This window comes from Melopsittacus undulatus, chromosome 11, assembly GCF_012275295.1.
Source record: "Melopsittacus undulatus isolate bMelUnd1 chromosome 11, bMelUnd1.mat.Z, whole genome shotgun sequence".
Taxonomy (NCBI): Eukaryota; Metazoa; Chordata; class Aves; order Psittaciformes; family Psittaculidae; genus Melopsittacus; species Melopsittacus undulatus.
In genome coordinates this window covers 18,685,775-18,705,978 of record NC_047537.1, presented here as the reverse complement: position 1 = coordinate 18,705,978, position 20,204 = coordinate 18,685,775, and the positions used below count along the sequence as shown (strand labels likewise).

Genomic DNA, 20,204 nt, shown 5'->3' with positions numbered 1-20,204 from the left:
TGTCGTGGCCAGAGCCCCACAGCATCACCACATCCGCTGTGCTGTGAGCACACTTGCTCCTAACTCACATTATGGGTTTATTTTCCTGTAGGGACTTTGTGGAAGAGAAGATGGGAAGCAAGTATGTGGAAGGAAGGAGCATTGAGCTTGCCAAGGTGTACAAGGAGAGCAGCCCCTCCACACCACTCTTCTTCATTCTCTCCCCCGGTGTCGACCCCCTGAAAGATGTGGAGGCCCTGGGTGAGCTGCTGACCCCTCCTCACCAGCACTGGCTGCTGTGGTTGTGGCGTGAGCCGCAAGAGGCCAGCGTGGCCCCTCCGTGTGCCGACAGAACCAAGAAAGGGTCTCAGGCTGTGGTGGTTTCCCCCTTCCCCAGGCAGAAAACTGAATTTCACCATCGAAAACGGGAGGATCCACAATGTGTCACTGGGGCAGGGCCAGGAACCAGTGGCAGAAAGAGCCCTGAAGGTGGCAGCTGAGCAGGGGCACTGGGTCATCCTGCAGGTAGGCAGTGAGCAGTGCTGCCAGCCATAGCTCAGAGTGTCCCTGGGCTCTCTCATCCCTGGTGTTCCCACTGGCACTAGTAGAGTATTCAGAGTGGCTGATGCTCAGGCAGTGTCAGAAGAGGCTCTGCTCCCCTGTCCCGGTGCATTGGCTGTCATGCACAACTGTGGTCTGAGCCCATGCAGCCACTGGGTCCAGGCTTGTCTGAGTGGTACAGGAGCATTTCTATTGCAGAACATCCACCTGGTGGCCCGGTGGCTGCGCACACTGGATAAGATAGTAGAGCAGTACAGCACAGGCAGCCACAACGACTACCGCGTGTTCATGAGCGCCGAGCCGGCCCCCACCCCCGAGTCCCACATCATCCCACAGGGGCTGCTGGAAAACTCCATCAAGATCACCAACGAGCCACCGACCGGCATGTTTGCCAACCTGCACAAGGCCCTCGACCTCTTCACACAGGTACCCACCACCGCACACAGCTGCCAGGTCCGGGTAGGGCTCACCCCAGCCCTGGTGCCATGGGCTGAGCATCAGCGTGGCCATCACTGTAGGCACAGGAGCTGGCCCAGCCCAGCACAACCTCCTGTGTGCCCAGAGTCCCACCTGTGGGATGTGATTTAGGAGTAACCAGAACTGACCCCAGGCTCCTGAACCAGGGAGGGTGCTGGATGTCTCATGCCTTTCCCAAGGCTGGAAGTCAAGCTGCTGCAGCTTGGTGCCATGAATGAGCTGCCTGGACTGTCAGCAGGGGCAGGTCTATGTATATGTGTGTATTTGTAGTCCTAAGTTGCTTATAAAAAAGTGAATGCAAAAATTAACAAATTAGCAAGTCTTTAAAAGGTAATTTCATGCTTATTTATTTAATAAACAACCATCAGATTCCTTTGTCCTCCTCTCTAGAGGGATATTTACCCACTTGCCAATCCCCTCTCCCTTTCATTCCACTGCAGGATACCTTGGAGATGTGCAGCAAAGAAATCGAGTTCAAATGCATCTTGTTTGCACTCTGTTACTTCCACGCAGTAGTGGCTGAGCGGCGCAAGTTTGGTGCCCAGGGCTGGAACAGACCTTACCCCTTCAACAATGGGGACCTGACCATATCCATTAATGTCCTGTTCAACTACCTGGAGGCCAACCCCAAGGTAAGGGGCTGACAGACACCATACCCCAGCGCAAAACACACCATGACAATCAACCCTTCTTAAAATGTCAGCAGAGAAGGTGCAGAGTGCTCCTGAGCTGGGTTCAGCACCAGGTGGGGACAAGGGCTCGCTCTGGCTGATGCCTCAGTGATTGGTTGGGTTGGGTTTGGTATTTCTAAATGGCATTCCACCTAAAAGGCAAAGCCTGCCCCAAGAATGAAGATGCAATGAGCAGGATTGAGGTCTCACCTTCAGCACAGTCCTGCTTTCCCTTGGCCTTACAGACATGATCAACACTGATCTGAATAAGGATGGGATAATGGGGTTTAAATTATGGATGGCCCAGGACAAGGTGAAACCTGTGGTTGAACACAAGAGACACCCAAGACAAAGTCCCCCGTCTTGCCCCCTTCACTTGGTTAATGAGACTCTGAGGTCCAGGATCCATCAGTGCCCTGGACACTGGACGGGTCATTCCAAGAGCTCTGTGGCCCTGCAGCGCATGTGCAGCCACAGGTACCCGATGGTGAGCTGCTCCCTGTAGGTGCCATGGGACGATCTCCGGTACCTCTTTGGTGAAATCATGTACGGGGGGCACATCACGGATGACTGGGACCGCCGGCTGTGCCGCACGTACCTCAGCGAGTATATCCGCGTGGAGATGCTGGACAGGGAAGTGTACTTGGCTCCAGGGTTTCTGGTCCCTCCCAGCCTGGATTACAAGGTAAGAAAGACCAGCACTGCCCTTTGCTGTAGAAAACTACTGCTCAGGTAAGTTCCCTCATGCTATAACCAAGGGGGAGGATAGTTAAAAATAGTGGAAACATGCAAAATAGCTGCAAAACTAATTCCTGTGGCTGGGGGTGGGAAAGTCAAAACTTAGGTGAGTGAAAAACCATCTTGAATAAGAACCACCAGGAGCTGTGCCCCCAGTACATGCCCTCCTCCCAAGGCTGGAGCCAAACTCGACTCCTTTGTCCGGATGCACCAAAGTAACATTGGTGTTGCCCCGTGTGCAGGGCTACCATGCGTACATCGATGAGAACCTGCCCCCCGAGAGCCCCTACCTGTATGGGCTGCACCCCAACGCAGAGATCGGCTTCCTCACCATCACCTCTGAGAGGCTCTTCCGCACCGTTCTGGAGATGCAGCCCAAGGAGCTGGAAGCAGGAGGCGGCGCAGGCAGCTCCCGCGAGGAAAAGGCAAGTGGAGCTTCTGCCTCCTTACAGTGAGAGATGACGATTCTGAGTGCAGGTGGGGAGCACAGACACTCACACAATGGACAGGGAATATGCCCTGGGGCAACAACTGATTGCTTACCAGTGCAAGGTATTACAGAATGATCCCAGCTCAGGGCCTATCACTGCAGAGCTCACAACAAACGGTGCAGTCCTGGCTCAGCAGGACATTCCTGTTGAGGTTTTATTTAAGTAACCTTCTTGCCTATCAAAATTGCTGCAGCTCTGTAGGATCTAAGAGCAGTTAATAAAGGAACAGAGTATTAGTAACAGAGGAGAAGGCACAGAAAAACATGCTGGCAGAACAGAAAAACCTTACTAAGGCCATGGCCCGGTAATTGACAGCATTTCCCCTGTTCTTCCCAGGTGAAGTCAGTCATCGATGAGATCATTGGGCAGCTGCCAGAGCCCTTTGTCATGGCAGAGCTCATGGCTAAAGCTGAGGAGAAGACCCCGTATGTGGTGGTCGCCTTCCAGGAATGTGAAAGAATGAACTTCCTGATGCATGAGATCAGGCGCTCACTGAAGGAGCTGGACCTGGGGCTCAAGGTAGGCAGGAAGCCAAGCCGAAGAAGCCGCTCTCTGACGCAACATTCCCAGTTTCAGTTGCATTTCAGACCCAGCACATCCCCCAGCTGCTGCCTTCAGCTAAAGCTGCCCCCATGTGTCTCTTCTAAAGGGTGAGCTAACGATCACAGCGGACATGGAGGACTTGGCAAACGCACTCTTCTACGACACCGTTCCCGAGTCCTGGACCCGCTATGCCTACCCCTCTCTCCTCAGCTTAGGAGCCTGGTATGCAGATATGCTCCTGCGCATCAGGGTGAGCACCTTTCCTGTGGCAGTTCAAGCTTAGAGAGCAAGCAGACACCACACAGGACAGGGATCACCGCCATCGGTGTACAGTGGTTGACTGCTTTATTTTTCAATATTAACTTAAGCCATTGGATTTACCTGCAGTGGCCTCTTACCCAAGAACAAGAGCAGAGGTCTGAGAAGGGTTCCCCATTAGAGTGTATCACCATTTCCAAAGAAAGAACACCATTAACCCCATCAGAGCTTTATATGCCTCAGAAGAAAAAAAAAATAATTCATAAAACCATCTATTTAAATGTAGCTTTGTTAAAAAATGTAACAGCAGCATCACCTGCGATCCACATGAAGGGTTCAGCTCCATTGCTGCAGGGGAGGCTGCCACAGATTCACCTCCAGCCCCATGTCCCCAGCTGGAAGATGCCAGACATTTGTGATGGGGCCTGTGAAGCATCACCTCTGTCAGTCACTGCTCCCAGCACTGTTCTGCTCCTCAAAGCACACATTTCACTCTCTGCTAATTTTATTTTCCAGGAACTGGAAGTGTGGACAACAGACTTTGTGCTGCCTGCATCCGTGTGGCTGGCAGGATTCTTCAACCCCCAGTCCTTCCTCACAGCCATCATGCAATCCATGGCCAGGAAAAACGAGTGGCCACTGGACAAGATGTGCCTTGCAGTGGACGTGACCAAGAAAAACCGTGAGGAGATAACAGCTCCGCCACGAGAAGGCTCCTACGTGCATGGATTGTTTATGGAAGGTAAAAACTGCATCCTTTAGATGGCTGAGACCTGGAGAAAGGCCAGTGCAGCCTTAAAAATCCTTCAGGTTGTTGCTACTCACTGGTTTACTCCCATGTGCACAGCTCTTTGTATGCAGCAGAGCCTTGAGTCCAGGCCCCACTTTGAGTGCAGGGACACACCAGCTGAGGGCAGCACCCTCCCGGTCACAAACCAGACACTTGGGGTTTGGAAACTGAGTGTCATAAACTTGAGGACTGGGGTGGCTGAAGCTACATGGTTACTAAAGTAAATATATTATATTGTGTTTGATGTGAGAGCAAGACGAATCAGAAACCTCAGAACCTAAAATAATTACTGCTAAAAAGCAAGGGGGAATGAGAGGGCAGTGGCAGCAGAGTACCAAAGGGGCCCATTTCACAGACAGCTTAGCATGGTTCCCACCACAGCCAAGTGCCACCTTGGGCCATGCACTGTTCATGCAAACCCATGCTGAGGGAATGAGGGGACAGAATTTATTTGCTATCCCACAGGCATAAGGCAAAATGCACTTGTGAGTCCCATTGAGATGAGAACATGTTAGTCCCAACCATGGCTGCAACCTTCACACTCCCTCCCTGACTGCTGCTACAGCAGCTCCTTCCCTCCCACCAGCCGTTATGAGAGCAGCCCCCCCAGTGTCACAGGCAGGGCAGAGCCAGGACGCTGCCCATGTGGTGTCATTGCAGGTGCGCGCTGGGACATCCCCTCGGGTACGATCGCAGACTCGAGGCTGAAGGAGCTGACACCCATGGTGCCCGTCATGTTCATCAGAGCCATCCCTGTGGACCGCATGGACACCAAGAACATCTACGAATGTCCTGTCTATAAGACGCGAATGCGAGGTCCCACCTACGTCTGGACCTTCAACCTGAAGACAAAAGAGAAAGCCGCTAAGTGGGTCCTTGCTGGTGTGGCTCTGCTCTTACAGAGCTAAACTGGAATGACTGTGGGAAAGAGCAAATCCTTTCACTTGCAAAAATAACTCAGTGTTGTGTAACTTAGCCTAAGGTTGATTGTACCCAAAGTATTTTAGCAAAGTATCAATAAAGCCATGCTTGGGCTGCTGTCATGGTGAACCTGCTCCTTCAGGACATGGGGTTTCTCCTGACGGATGCTGGCTTTCAATTGGTGGTTTCTGATAAAGTGCTGGTTGGGAGCCAGACCACCAGAGGAAACCAAACAGAACAACTGCAAGCAACTCCCCCATCCCCTTCCTCCTCACGGCATTGTCTTCCGTGCAGGACATGTTTATGGTTTCAGCCTCCCACTCAGCAAGTGGGAGGCTTCCAAAATTCACATTAGCACCAAAGGTCCTCTCTGGCCTCTCCATAATTCGTGAAAGACACTCGTAAGGTATACATCAATGGGGTCTTCAGAGATGGAGGGAAATGTATGTAAATACAATGGATGTGTGAACACTCAGCATCAAGGGCACACACTGGGGTGCCAACTGCATGGCCTGCGCACAGCACAGAGGGAAATCTAGGAGCAGTTCCAGGAAGCTCAGGAGAGCTCCAGTTAGTGGGTGGTTGACCAGCCAGGCACATCCAGGGCACTATATGGAACAGAGAAGGTAAAACAACTGCCCCTGTTAACCAGCATTTACAGGGGCAAACAAAGCACGGATCAGATAAAAAAGTGATAATGCATTTTAAATATTCCAACATTGTTTTCTATTGAACACAATTCCTCTCCACAGAATTCTGAAAGTGACATTTCAGAACTGGAAGTTTTATTCCTATGCATGTGAAATACCCTTGTGGGCTTCTCTTTCACTGACCCTTCCAGAAATTCTAGATGAAATCTGACAGAGACCTAGCACAATGATTCTAGTCAGAAGCAAGTACCTCAGAAAAGAGATGCCAGTTTTTTCCTCACATCATCCATGTTTCCACCATGTGTACTTTCTAACTGCAGTCAGTGCAATACAAATTCCCCTTAAGAATGGCAGAAAACTCACCCAAAGCAGCAACTTTTCTTCTTTCAAAAGAAATTCTTGATCAGAGGTGTTACCAGCTTCACCCACAGCTTCACGTAACGATTTGGCTGCTCAAATGTTGATGATGAAACTACACCTGAGCAGAGGTAAAGCTGTTCCTGCTCCTGTACAGGGAAATAAACATCATCCCAGTGATTCCTGAGTGTTAAATCATGTAATGGCCTTTAGGAGGAAAAGCAAATACTCAGCTAAAACTGGCCATGGACCCTGCCAAGAAGTTGTATCATTTCTCCTCAAGCCTGCACATAAAGAGCCTCATTCCATGCAGCACAACTACACCACAGAGGGGCCAGCATGGGATCTGCCTTCAAACTTGCTGCCACATCACCACCACCCCCCTTCTTAGTGCACCCAATAATCAAACCTCAAGGATTAGCAATTTAAACTCCACAAAGAGCAAAGGCAGGAGGGTTTGCCTTGTTGTGCCCCACAGCTGCAGGAGAGCTCAGCTTCTGTTTCAGAAAGCTCCTGAGTCCCTCACTGTAATTGCCAGAAGAGAAAACCTGCCTTGAGAGATGGTTTCGCAGCTCTTTCTAGACACAGCCCAAGCACCAGTTTCAACTGAAGGTGCAGAAGTGATTTCAACTGAACTACCAAAAACACTTTGGCTTCTCCCATGTGTACACAGTGCTGTTGGAGGAAATGAACTGTCACCATGACAATACACACATCACATGTGAGAGCAGCTCTTTGATCAAAACTAGAAGCGGTTTTCTTATCAAAAGTGGACAGGCTGAGATGTACAGACAAACAAAGAGCAGCCTGTAAATCTGTTCATAATCTGTTTCTCATTAGCTAAGCTGTCACAACCAACAGAACATGCTCTGTGCTGGGTATAAATTCAGAGTGGAACAGGGAAGCAGGAACCAAGCACTGGAAAGTAATAGCAAAAAGATGAACCAACAACAGAAAGAAGACACGTGTGTGCCAAAATCAGTCTGACTTCAGAATCCCCAAGTGCTCCAAGAGCTCCAGCCAGCCCTGCTCCAAGGTCGTGTCCCATGATCAGCCAACGCAGTGAGGTTGTCTGATCACAGGAAGAGAGACCAGTTCATTGAGGGGGTGCTCCCTCAGAGACACCCGAGCCCAGAGCTCAGCAGCACTTTGCAGTGGAACTGGATGTTACATGGACAAAGTGATTTCATGGCAGCACCCCAGGAATGTATTAAGTCTTCTAAACAAAGATCACAATACAGTAAACAAACAGCCAACCTCAAAATCAGCTTCCAGCAAATGGGAACGGTTTAAAACCCTTTCAATGAGATCACTGCAGCACCGCCTGAGAAAATTCCTTTGTCATATTTTCATTGATTCTTCCCTTCCATTAGAAACAAGCAGAGGCAAGACATGAATTGAAATATTCAAGTAACTCTTCCAGTAATAGAATTGTTTTTGATTAGACAGACTCTGACTCATCCTGTGGAAGAGCCCTGATGCAACAGGGCAATTCCCATTGATCTTGAAGACAACTGTGCCTGCTTACGCTAAGGCTTGGCTTAACGGGATACACTTTTGAGATCCCTAAGTCACACACAGAAGAACCACACCAATTTGCTTTGTATCAGAGTTCTACATGAAAAATACTTGGGACAGTCAGTTCCAGCAGAAGGTTCAGAGTTAAGACAAGCAGGATTTAGAGAAGCAGCAAGTGCTGAGCAGTCCAAGCTGCCCAGTTAAAAATAATAATACTAAATAAAAAACCCCACACCAAACTGGGACATTGAGCACCTAATTCACTGAAAAATGTTTGTGCCAAGACTGCCATATTATCATTCAAGATTATATTGTGTCATGTAATTTCATGGTCAATCCAACCAGCCCATAAACCCTCTTCTTGTAGAAGCTACACTAAAAGTCCTGCCTTTGCTCACCTCCACAGAGCCACTCAAAAGCTAAAGGATTGGCCTTCATATTCCTACAAAGCAGTTTCCACATGCCTGAGAAACAAAACCCTCCATAAGTCCAAGATGAGCAATTCCAGGGGTGTGACCTCATACCCTCAAGCACAGTAAGACTTTGGCTATGCCCAAACACTGCAGCTGAGGCCCAGGAACATGCTGTATGAGCAGCGAGGAGCAAGCACATCCTCCCTGCCCGCCATGGCTCAGCATCCAGTGCCTGAGCACTCCTGATGCTCGAGTTCACTGGGGACACATGTTCTTTCCCATTATGGTCTCCATTTCCCAGAAACAGGCACTTGCAGCAGGCATCTCATCAATAGTTACTTAACTGACAGCTCCTGAGATTTCCTCTGCTCAAGGAGGTTTAGAATTATTGTAGCTGGAGGATTTCATTGCAACTGCGTCATCAGCATTCCCTGTGTGACAGGCAGCAGCACAACACCCCCGTCACCCCCCCGGGATGAGCCACTCACCTGGTGGAGCTGCTGCTGCAGAGCTTTGTTTTCTGTCACTATCGCGACCTGAGCTTCCAAGTCACGATGAACTGATCGATATCCAAAATTCGGAGAGCCAATGAGGGTGAGGCAGGGAAGATCACTTCCTGCCAGGTACAGCCAGAGGCCTGCAAGGAAAACAGGAGACAAAAGGAAGCATGGCAGACAAAGGATGTGACTGGGGCAGCCTCACACATGTGCTTAGAATGAGCCAAGCACATTAGACGACAGTCACCATAAAAGATCAGGACACAACAGGAGCTTCCTTGCAATGATCCTGCAAATCTTCATATGAACCTCGGGGGACCCTGGCACAGCTTGTGCTGTTCAAATGTGGGTGCTCTTAGAGGGCTGCACCACCCTTGGGACATGTGCTCGGGAATGTACATACACTGCATGGGGGCCCCAAATAACCCACGATAAGTCACTATCATCAAGTCAGAGGTTGTTTTGCACCACAGCATATCCCAGAAATGCTGAAATGAGACAAACTGGGTTTCAGTGAAGCAAAACTGGCACAGAGAGCAGCACGGTCGCCTACTGACTGACCCCCTCCCAAGGCTGCACATGAAGAGGCATCTCCTGCTCTGACAGGTAAATTCACATGAAATAAACACTTGTAAGAGAAATGCAAACTATTGCACCCACTCTCTTCCTGCGTGGCCACTGAAGATGAAATCAGACTCTTGCCAGGGTGCAGGACTCCCAAGCCCACTCACCACTGCAGCTCACACACAAATTCACCAGTGCAACAAAGGCAAGCATGACACAACCCAGGACTCCCTTTTCCAGCACAAGGTGGAAACACCACGCTATTCTCAACACCCACGGCAGGGATGCCACAGCAGAGCTAGGGCTATTTCCCAGGAGAGCCCATACAGCCATTCCTGGGTATAAATGGACCCAAGGAGTGTTTGCTCTCCACTTAGCACAGCACAAGCACTTAGAACAGCACTGGGCACGTCCCTGATAGATGGCTTATCCCTACTGTGCAAGTCACACAAAGACTACAACAAAGAAACTGTGGCATAAAAACCACCTAGTCCTTAAAATAGCAGCAGGTTTCCTAACTCAACCCCAGAGCAGTTCCAAGAATGCCTTGAGTAAGACACTGCCGATTCACTGCTGGTTCCTGTAACCTCCTCCCAACCCCCACACTGCAGTCAGCAGCATCGCTGCCACTTTCAGTTACACATCCCAGCATAGTGCTGGCACTGCCCAAACCACGGGCACCACCAGCTCCTGCACAGGTGTGTCCCCCCCAGAGAGGTAGGCGCTGACACGGGGGCTTTGGGACACCCCACAAAGCAACTGAGGGGCAGCGAGACTCATGAAGTTCTGCCACCCCACTGCCACTGCCACAGGGCCCAGTGCTGGGCTCAGGGCAGCACAAGGTGCAAGAACATGCTCCTCTGTCCAGGTGCAAGAACATGCTCCTCGCTCCTTTGGAGCAGTCACATGGCAGCACCAAGGCTTCAGGGTGTCTCTGGCTTTATGGCCACCTGGCAGGATCTGCTCAAACAGTGACTCACCTTTCCAGAAAGGGGAAGAGCCATTTCCCAGCCACCACTCATAAGCAGTAATACAGGTTTATCTCGTGCAAACAGGCACCTGCCCAGCACTGTCACCCCACTTGCATGGAAGGGATCTAATCCTGAAGGATCCCGTGTCACCCCCACCAGCACATGCAGCCACACGGCACAAGATGGGTGGATGTGCAGGGAGGCTTCAGGTAGCCCCTCTCATTGCAGGGGTTTGTTTCCCACTCCCACAGAGCTCTGCACTGAACAAACCCAAAGACTGCCAGAACCCTCATGGTGGTTGTGCCTGAGAACACAGAATGTTTTAAGAGGAGCTGGAGGGGTGTCCTACAGGAGACAAAGGGGTGTCCTGTCTAAGCCCAAAAAGGAAGTATCAACAGGCACTATGTGTTGCTGGGGATCTCATGTCCTCTTCCAGGAGATAGGCTCCATGTGCAACTGCCCTCCATCTGTCTCCGAGGTTTCCTCCTTTTCCCTCTTCTGCCCTGTTCTCTCTTTCACTCACACTGTATGACTCTTTCAGAATGAATCAAACACATGCCCAGGGGCAGAGCATGTCAGAGGAAGGAGCCACACGCTGATCCCTGCAGCACTGCAAGGCAGCACACACCTCCAACATCCCTCCTGCCAGGCACGGGACCTGCTGAACTTCTTCTCTAGAGAATACCATACACAGACAGAGCCCAAAGCACCTCACTGGAATGCACAGCTGCCCAAGAAGGGACTAGCTGCCACAAACACCTTGGTAGCTTGGAAGAGCAGCCCATGCCCAAGCTCAATCCACACCAAACCACAAAATCCCACTTGGAGTTAGCAGTGCCCAGCAAGGGGGGGAACCCGTGAGCCACAGATCACTTGAGAATGTGCTTCCTGGAAGACAGACCACACAGGACTTCCCAGGCAGCCACCTCCTTCAGGCCCTGGACTGAGATAAGGGTTTACTGGACCTGAGTGCCTGGTCTCACTGCAGGAGGGGCACAACACTTCTTAGGAAGGTTTGCAGTTTCAACACAGAGGCAGCGAGTAACACTTGTGTGTTTTGTTGAGTCAAGAGAAGGCCTGAGCAGGTTTCAGTCCCTGCTACTTCTGAACCTGCTCTGGGCAGCCCTGCAGGAAGCAGGGCACACAGAGGCATCCCCAGTCATGAGCACTTGTCTCAAATAAACAGACAACAGCTTCAGAAAAGGAACAGGCCAGAGCCCAGGGGCTGCATCCTCCAGTGCCCAAATCCCACATGCTGCAAACAACGGGGATGTCCCTCAGCACGATACAGCTGAGGAATGGCTCACGTAAATTACTGCCAAGCTGGGAACTGCTTACAGGAATTGCTGTCCAAGGGAAGCACGGAACCATCACAGGAAGTGACACCGTGACACAGCCCGGAGCTCTGCTTGCAGGAGATCCGAGAAACAGAACACAGCAAAGATGTCTCAGCTCAGCCAAGGCTGCCTGAGCCTGAGACCAAGTCATTTTGTGAGGAGTTCCATTGAGGCACTTCCACGTGGGAAGACCCTGAGAACTTCAACAGTTATGAAGTGTCACAGGTGTCAGTCTTCTCTAAACCAAAAACCCCTCCATTAGACTTCCTAAGTTATTCACATCATCAAAATCTATTGCTGAGCAATCAAATACCTCCTACTGTGTCTAAAGTAGGAGAAAGTAAGAGTCAAGGGCTGCATTTTCTGGTAGAATTTGGAGACACAACCAGCAACAACCAGCTGGGGGAAACACTCATGCTCTGGTCAAGATGGCACTGAGCTTGTGAAGGCTGTACACATCTATCAAGCAGGAAAGAATCTGAGGTGTTGCAGCAGACTATGCTGGCAGTATTAATTACCTTTGTTTGTTATTAGCTACATTTGTTAAGCAACATGCATTTCTCAGCAACTTCCCCTTCAGCTCCCAGCAGGCACATGGGTACAGTTACTCACTGTGCTGCACTTTTCTGTATGCGCTGAACAGAAGCTGGTACAAATTCCTTAACACCTGCATCATCCCTGTGAAAACCTGCTGCCAAGAGAACACAGCACCCAGGACCCCTGGGGAGGCACCAGCAAGTTCCCTTCCTGCTCCTGCTGCAGATCCCACCCTGAGGGCCCCAGCACAGTTACCACATCTTACTCCTGAAACTGACTGAAAGGATATACAAGAAACTGCATCACAGTTACTGTGATGATAAACACATCCAGATGCTTTCACATCAAGCCTCTCATCACCCTGTGGTGACAGTAAAGTACTGTCACCAAGGGACAGTTCCTGGATAATCTGTGGGTCTGTATTCAAATCAGATATCCAGAGGCAGGACATGACTTTGCATGGTTGTGCCCTGAGTGATCCAAACCTCCCAGGTTTACGCAAGCAAGATGTTCAACCCCTTGATGAGTATTTTGGAGGTCAAGTCCAGACCCAGCACTCAGCCATCCCCTCACCAGTTGCACAATCCAAGTATGCACAAGCCTGAAACACCTCTGACCAAATCTTGCTGGGAAAGGACATCTTACCTTTGGCATGGAAAGTCCACCCGGCCCTCGAGTACTCCTGCAGCTGGACCCTCTCCTGCTGGTGAAGGTAGCAGACCTCACTGTAGAACTGGTGTTCAATGTAAACGTAGGCAGCAGGGATGGCACCTGCCACCCCTTTGGCACCAAAAAACCCATTCACCTCCGGTGAGGCCAGGAGGATCCGGTACTCAGCCCTCGTGCCCAAGATGAGGTCCATGTACGCCTGGGTCAGGTTGAAGTAGCCAGTGGTGAGGTATATCCTGGCATCCCGTTCAGCCTCTGTCAGTAGCGTCTCTGTGACCATCTCATCTATTTGAATCCCAAAAGGTTTCATTTGGATTAAGGGATAGATCCAGGTGTCAGGTTCTGGTTTCAGATCCCTGGATGCTTGAGAGCCCTTCTGGGATAACAAGGAGCTGCCTTGCTGGCTGCTGTGGAAAGTCTTTGCATGAAGGAGCTCTTGTCGGGTCCTGGCAGAGTTGATCACCTCCATGACCCTCCGATTTGCTATCTCACAGTATGCCACCTTGTCCCCTGCAGGAAAACCACAGGACACTGTGTTTCAGACCTAAAGGTACATGATATCACCTATCATGTAGCAGGAAAAGCTACTGATGGGACACCAACATGAGAACAAAAAGGAGCTAACACAGAAACCACACAACTTTCCCCCACAGGTCTCAAAAACAGATGAAAGTTTCACATTATGTACACCCAGAACATCTGGCATTTTACAGCCATTAGTATCAAAACCAGAAAGAACCTCTCAAGGAATTTAAGTTCTTGTTTAAGGTCACAAACAGCAGAATGACAAACAAGCAATGAGACAGGTACAAGGCCAGTTCTCTCCTCTGCCAAGTGAGCTGGTGACAGCCACTGTGCTAGGAACACCCCAAAAGACCCAGTCTCAAAATTGGAGCAAACCTGATTTCAATAATGGGTGTCACAGAAGTGGGACACCCTTGAGCCTGTTAACAATGGTCAGACACCCAGCAACCTGCCAATGGATGGAGTTCAACATCCACCAACTCCAACTGTCACCCCCCTCCTCTGAACCATATCCTCCAATTGGGTAAGAGAACTCCCTCCTACCCTGGTAGGGATGCACCATCCCCTCCATCATCTGCACTGTATCATCTTGCTGCAATTGCAGGGACACGTCTCCAATTGCATCCACCAGCTCCGTGAAGAAGTCTGCGATCTCAGGAGAGTCCTGCAGGAGAACATAGCGGTCCTGGCGATTGGTGAAGTACAAATCACTCAGGTTTGCACTAGGAGAGAAGAAGAAGAGTTGAGTTCCAGAACTGAGCATAGGCCTGTGATGCTGAGCACCCCGGCCCATCACAGATCCCACTCTGAATGTAAGTACAAACTGGCCATTTCCTTTTGAATCTTGAGAAAACTTTCTCTTTTGAGAAAGACTCTCTTACACACGAAAATCGCAAGTGGCAGAGCTGCAGTTGCTCTTCCATCTCAGAAGAGCACTGCTACAACGACTATGGAAAGGCCAGAGGCATCTGTGAAGCTCAGCGCAGGCAGCATGCACACCTTGCCTCAACACCTCAGCTAAATGAAGCGTGGAAGGGCCTGAAGAGGCAGGACTCACCCGCTGAGGATCACATTATCATCAAAGAGATAGACCTTGATGTGCTGCAGTCCAATGGTCTCATTAAAGCGCTCTGGAATCAGGAGCCTGAGCAGCCCACGCAGGTTCGGGGTGTGGAAGAGGGACACACGGACTTGCTCGGGAAATCGCTGTAGCAACGGAATCAGCATTGTCCGGGAATTCTTCTGACCTGGGACACAAGGGGAGTTTCACACAGGGGATCTCACCAGCCAGGGGATACCTCATGGCACCACAGCTGGTCAAGGCATGACCACCCAGCTCATCTGCTGGCCCTCAACGTTTCTCCCTTTCTTTCCTTTCCATTTTATCTCTTTTTCAGTCACTTCCACTTGCACTATGTCAGTTCTGAAACCCACACTCAGACCTGCACCTTCACTGAGAAAGGGCCCTGAAAACACCACTGAGCAGGTCTGACACCTTCCAAGTTGCTTGATCAAGCCACACCTTGCACAAGTAACACTTGCTACAAAGAAGCACCACGAGGGTGTACAGCTATTTCTGACAATTCCCACTTTCTTTTAGAAATGAAAATATAAGAGAGCATGCTGGATAAGGGCAAGTGCACTGGCAAGTGAACTAAGCAAAAAAGCACAAGCTTCACAGAGCAGAGTTCGGCCATTCTTGCTCCAGCCACCTATTTCAGAAGGAAAGCTGCTCAGCTTGAAGATCTTCTGGGCATAAGTAGTTCCTGGTACACAAAAGGCCACTTTTGAGACGTGTATGATTTAAGCAAGTAGGTCCAACTGGTCAAGACAAACTCTCTCTGAAAAAGCAGTCTACGCAGCCTAACTGTACACTACGCCTCTGAAGAAAGAAAGCATCCTAACACCTACCCCGAGATCCTCTGGTGTAGTCCAGAAGAATGGAAACTCTGAAGTCAGGCGATCCCTTTGCTTGAAAAGATTTCTCCAGTGTTTCTTCTAAGCAATCCACCTGCAGAGAGACATTTCTCCGATTACAGAAAGCAAATAAAGCTTTATAAAGAAAGCACGCAGCAGCCAGGAGGCTGGTGGCCATGAAAGCTTCCATACCCTGCTATGAGTCTTTCCCACTCATGCAAATCACTACTAGTTCAGACTCTGCATCTGTCAGACTGGCAGCCTACTCTGTCAGCCTAAAGCAATACATGAAAGGGCATTGATTTTGCATGTGCACATTCTTGAGCCTCTGAAAAGCAATTAATACTAGCAGAAAAATTCCCACCATCATTCCCAAAACACAGGATTTGCATTACGAAGGAGAAACCCTGGAGGGACTCACAGACAGCGCAGAGGCAGCTTCATCCCTTAACTACAAGGCTGTTTGTCACATGCAAACTCACATCTTGTGTACAAGCCCAGACAAAGCCAGGCACAGAGCCCTGGCAGTCCCTTGTCCACCTTTATCATGCTGTGGAATTTCCATTCTAGCATAAGAAACGAGCCAAGGTCAGGCTTCTCCCTAAAGGGCTCACAAATAACACTTTTATTTCCAGGGGAAAGCACAGGAAATGGGAAAGGTAAACAACATGAAGCAAAGCTGACCTCTGTCTTGAATGCAGAGAGCTGCTGCTGCAGCTGCTGCTGCACTTGGGGGGCAGAACACAGCACTACACACATCAACTCTGTGTTCAAGAGAAATGCCCAGCAAAATCCTTTACCCCTGATCCCAGTTCCACAGACCCACTATGGACACTCACAGTAGCTTCTGACAGGCTGGAAGATTCAGGCTAGTTATCCTGTGAGGAAGTTCAGTAGCTCCATGGCTCTACATTAAGCCTCAAACAGAAACTACATGCAAAAAACTACCTCCCTTCCAGATTTGTCCCTCTCCACCCCAAATGCAGCCAGAAACCCCAGGAAACTCTTTGGGAGAGAAGAAACCCTGTATCAAAGTTTTCAGGACATTACAAGCTCACAAACTGCTCCTCACACACAGCTCTTGCACTGCAGGAGCAGGATGTTTGTCACAAAGGCAAACACCTCCCTTCAGTCACTTTCTCCCCTTCCTAAACCCTTTCCACACTCACCAGCTCCTGCTCAAGAAGCCCTGTTCCCAAGTAGAGTGAAGCCATCACCACTCGCTGCTTGGCTGATTTTATCTGTACCTAGGAATGGCAGAATGTAAGTTAAGGTTCATCCTTGGTCTTGCAACCACAAGCTGCTGTGATTCAGGGCACAGGAGAGCTGCGACTTGGAACTCACAACCTACCTTCAAGAGTTCATAGAATTCAGCTGGGGATGAAAGCACCTTGATATGTGAGCTGGAGATCCCAAACTCTGGAACCAGATTCCCAATCCACTGGAACCTGTGTGCTCCTTCTGGACAGAGGGAACAAGGTGGGGCTGTGATCACAGGAACAGAAGGGGTGAGCAGTGGGGCTAGGAGAAGCCATGATGATCTGTGGAAAGAAAGATGGGGAAATTCTTTACATGGAGCCTTTGCTTCCCACAGTCAGCCTCCAAGTAGAGAAAGAAAGAGCTGCAGCCAGGGCCAGCACAGGACAGCAAGAACATCATTCCCCTTCCTTAATCCCAGCTGAACTCTGAAAGTTCCTCAACAAAATGAAAAAACACCTCAACCCCTCACATGTATCCAAAAAAGAGATCCACAAGAAGTGTCTGGCACAAGTCCCAGCAAAAGCAATGAAGTCACAGCACCAGAAGGACCGGGTGATCAAGTGTGTTTCAACAGGTACAAGCCAAGAACCATAACTGAGGAACATCAGGCAACCTGTATAAGGATGCTGCCTGCACACTGCACATGGGCTAAAAGAGAGTCAATACTTCTACACACTTCAAAGGAACCATAAGGGAAACAGCAGGAAGCTCATTCTTTAAAAAGGAATTTCAGAACAGATTTGATTCATCTGAAGTCACTTTGGGAAGAAACCAACTTACTGGCAACAGTCATGCTGGTGGGGGTGGGGGGAAAGAAGCAAATGGCATTTTGTCTTCTCTGGAGGCTTCGTGCATGCAAATTCATCAAGTCACAAAACAAGCCCTGGCAGGAGGCTGCCCACAGGACAAAGCCACATTTCAGCACAATTAGCAGCAGCAACTCCCATGAGATGCGGGAATCAACAAGCAAGGGACTGAACTAGAGACACACTCTGGCCAGCAGATCCTACTGGCAGGAGTGAGACAGAACCACGCTGGTCTCACCCAGAGGAAGGCTGGATCCCGCAGGCCAACAGGCAGCCACCATCCCGTGATCCATCCCCATGTGCTTGCCCCACCACACACCACAAAGAGACTTGATTACGACCTTTACCAGAATTTGTTACGAGGAACTTTCAGGTTTTACCACAATCCAAAGCCCAAATGACCTCAGATTCCAGGAAGATTATTTCACTCTTTTACTTCATGACAGAACACTGGATCTTCACAAGGTTTCTGAACACCCTTACACAGAAGCCACAGTTGGCAGTTGTGTTTCCTGGAAAATCCAGTACTTTGTCACTGACTATTCATCACACCAGAAATCTGAGTCAATCCCTGCAAGAATTCCTGGGATGGTGGTTTTCTATGGATCGTGTGGACCAGGCTCAGACTCAACACCCACCAGCTGTAGTTACCAACAGGCTGCTAAAGCAATGGAAATGTTCCACTGAAGAGGTTAAAAAAGAGAATCAAAGCAGAAAGAAAATACAAGAAAGACTGGTTTCAGTACATAGATATTTTCTTTATAATCCCACTGGTACATCCTGGCCACTTGCACTTCCAGAAGCCAGTGGCTGAGAAGCCACTCTTCAGAAATGATTCCAAGAAGCCATTTCCTGGCAAAGAGCAGGAAAACCATGAGTCACAGTGGCCACACGTGGTCTGTGCTCTGAGCAGCAGCTCCACAGAGAGCCCCTTCCTGGCTACTGCGGGTACAACCCATCACTGCCACCAGCACCATTCGTTTTGAGCCTCCAGATTAACCCAACACATGTATGATCCCCCCTAACTCTGCACTCAGGAGTTTTACTGCCTACACAACTTACAGTGCCTCTGCACTCTGATCTTTTAATCTAACACTGACATCTCAGACCTTATTCAGTGCTGAAGGCATGAGGCTTTTATAATTAGCCCAGAAATCAGTATTTTGCTGCAGCCAACAGTACCAATGCCACAGCAACCACCTGCCAAAGCAGCAGCTTCTACCCACCCATCACTGAACTCGTGACTACCCAAACACCACAGGATCCTTCCAGCTGGACACACCCCACAGCCAGGAACCCTGTAACACTATGAAGAAATCACCAAAATTCCACACTTCAACAAACCAGCTTTCAGAGAAACAGAAACAGGGGTGGGGGGAGCCCTTCCCACGTACTCCCCACCACTGAGTTAACTGGGAAGAGAAAACGGAACTATGAGGAACCACCTCAAACCTTTTCCGTGTCAACGCTGACCCTAAATATAAATGAGGGATTTTTTGTGCGTGTTCTATTTTTAAAAGTTGTGGTTTTGGTTCTGAGACTGATGATGGAGCTGAAACACTCCTTCAGTGCAAAACCTCATCTGAAGCACCAACGCTGAAGTGAAACTGCAGGATTCGGTGCTGTCCTTTCACCACACAGACGTCACCGCACTGGGGAACCTGCAGATCACATGTCTGAGCTCAGATGTCTCATTCCAGGGCTCAGGCCAGTAACAGATCTATATTAAAAACACTGATGAAACCAAAAGAGAAGTTTGGAAAGAATTTCCTTGGCTTAACAAGACCATCTCGCAGGACATGGGCTGAGACAGCAGCGAGGAGCAGAGAGCAGCAGCATGAAGATGTGCTGCAATGCAAGAGGCTGCCTCTGCAGCCTTGGTTGAAAAACCCAAACCAAAACACATAACATCCCTTCAGCACTCCCTTACCAGTACAGTGCAAAGTGAAGCCTGAAGACTGGGGGAAAAGGCTGGTTTCTGAGCTTTAAGGACTCCAAAGCATTTTGTTTGATCAGTTCTGAACCCAGCATGTAGTTCTACAGAAAAACAATCCCCTCTTGGTATTCAATGTTTTGCTTTTAGTATGACCTGCGCTGAGCCCCACAGAAAGAGGCATAAGGCAGCAGCCAACAGAAGAGAAGCAGTTCAGGGAAGATCCGTTTGGAATGATGGTGAGAACACCCAGTGTACGTGTTCGACAGTTCACCTGCTCCAGCACAACGGTGGCTGCACAGGGAGAGCGGTCCCGGTTCCCCTCACCTCTCACTGAGGCGCAGCAGCACAGCAGCCGGGCCGAGCCCTACTCCTGCCTCTCTCCCTTTAGGGCAGCCGGGGGGATCTCGCCTTCCACGGGCAAACCCCACCCGGACACAGTCAAACCGGGGCAGTCCCGTAGAGAAGGCAGAGCAGCGCTCGTGCGAGCCGCGGGGGAACCGAGCCCGCTGCAAGCGAGCGGAGAGCGACAAACACAGCGGCAGGAACGGAACGGACCCCGGCCCGGCAGAGACAGAAGCGGCGGGTGCGGGGTAACGCTCCCGCCAGGGGCTCCCCCGGTAACGGGGGCTGCCCGGGGGCGCTCGGCGCGGTCCTTACCTGCGGGCACGGCGGTCACGGCCGCGGGACAGGCGATCCGAGAGGCGGCCGAGCAGCGCGGCCAGGCCCAGGCGGCCCCGGGGCAGCCAGGCCGAGAACCGCCGCCAGAGCGCCGCACCCCCGGCTGCCGCCATCAGCCCAGCGACACTTCCGCTTCCGGC

The 20,204-nt window shown here is 50.3% G+C and overlaps 2 protein-coding genes across 2 annotated transcripts in view; one reads left to right on the top strand and one right to left on the bottom strand.

Annotated features, from left to right (window-relative positions):
* DNAH17 (dynein axonemal heavy chain 17) overlaps window positions 1-5,537 on the top strand; it is a 25,855-nt gene extending 20,318 nt beyond the window's left edge. Inside the window, exons 51-60 of the mRNA XM_034067973.1 lie at window positions 92-240; window positions 377-504; window positions 739-966; window positions 1,458-1,649; window positions 2,194-2,373; window positions 2,669-2,851; window positions 3,254-3,436; window positions 3,567-3,710; window positions 4,235-4,460; window positions 5,169-5,537. Of these exons, the coding sequence (XP_033923864.1) occupies window positions 92-240; window positions 377-504; window positions 739-966; window positions 1,458-1,649; window positions 2,194-2,373; window positions 2,669-2,851; window positions 3,254-3,436; window positions 3,567-3,710; window positions 4,235-4,460; window positions 5,169-5,416 (1,861 nt within the window). The 3' untranslated portion in view covers window positions 5,417-5,537. The remainder of the gene's footprint in view (window positions 1-91; window positions 241-376; window positions 505-738; window positions 967-1,457; window positions 1,650-2,193; window positions 2,374-2,668; window positions 2,852-3,253; window positions 3,437-3,566; window positions 3,711-4,234; window positions 4,461-5,168) is intronic.
* On the bottom strand, window positions 3,774-20,204 carry PGS1 (phosphatidylglycerophosphate synthase 1). Its single transcript, XM_034067974.1, has 10 exons — window positions 20,044-20,204; window positions 16,736-16,925; window positions 16,554-16,631; window positions 15,379-15,478; window positions 14,525-14,714; window positions 14,011-14,189; window positions 12,919-13,452; window positions 8,856-9,004; window positions 6,443-6,585; window positions 3,774-5,350 (listed from the first exon to the last, which is right to left on the bottom strand). The coding sequence occupies exons 1-9, from the start codon at window positions 20,175-20,177 to the stop codon at window positions 6,466-6,468; spliced, it is 1,674 nt and encodes a 557-aa protein (XP_033923865.1). The 5' UTR covers window positions 20,178-20,204; the 3' UTR covers window positions 3,774-5,350; window positions 6,443-6,465.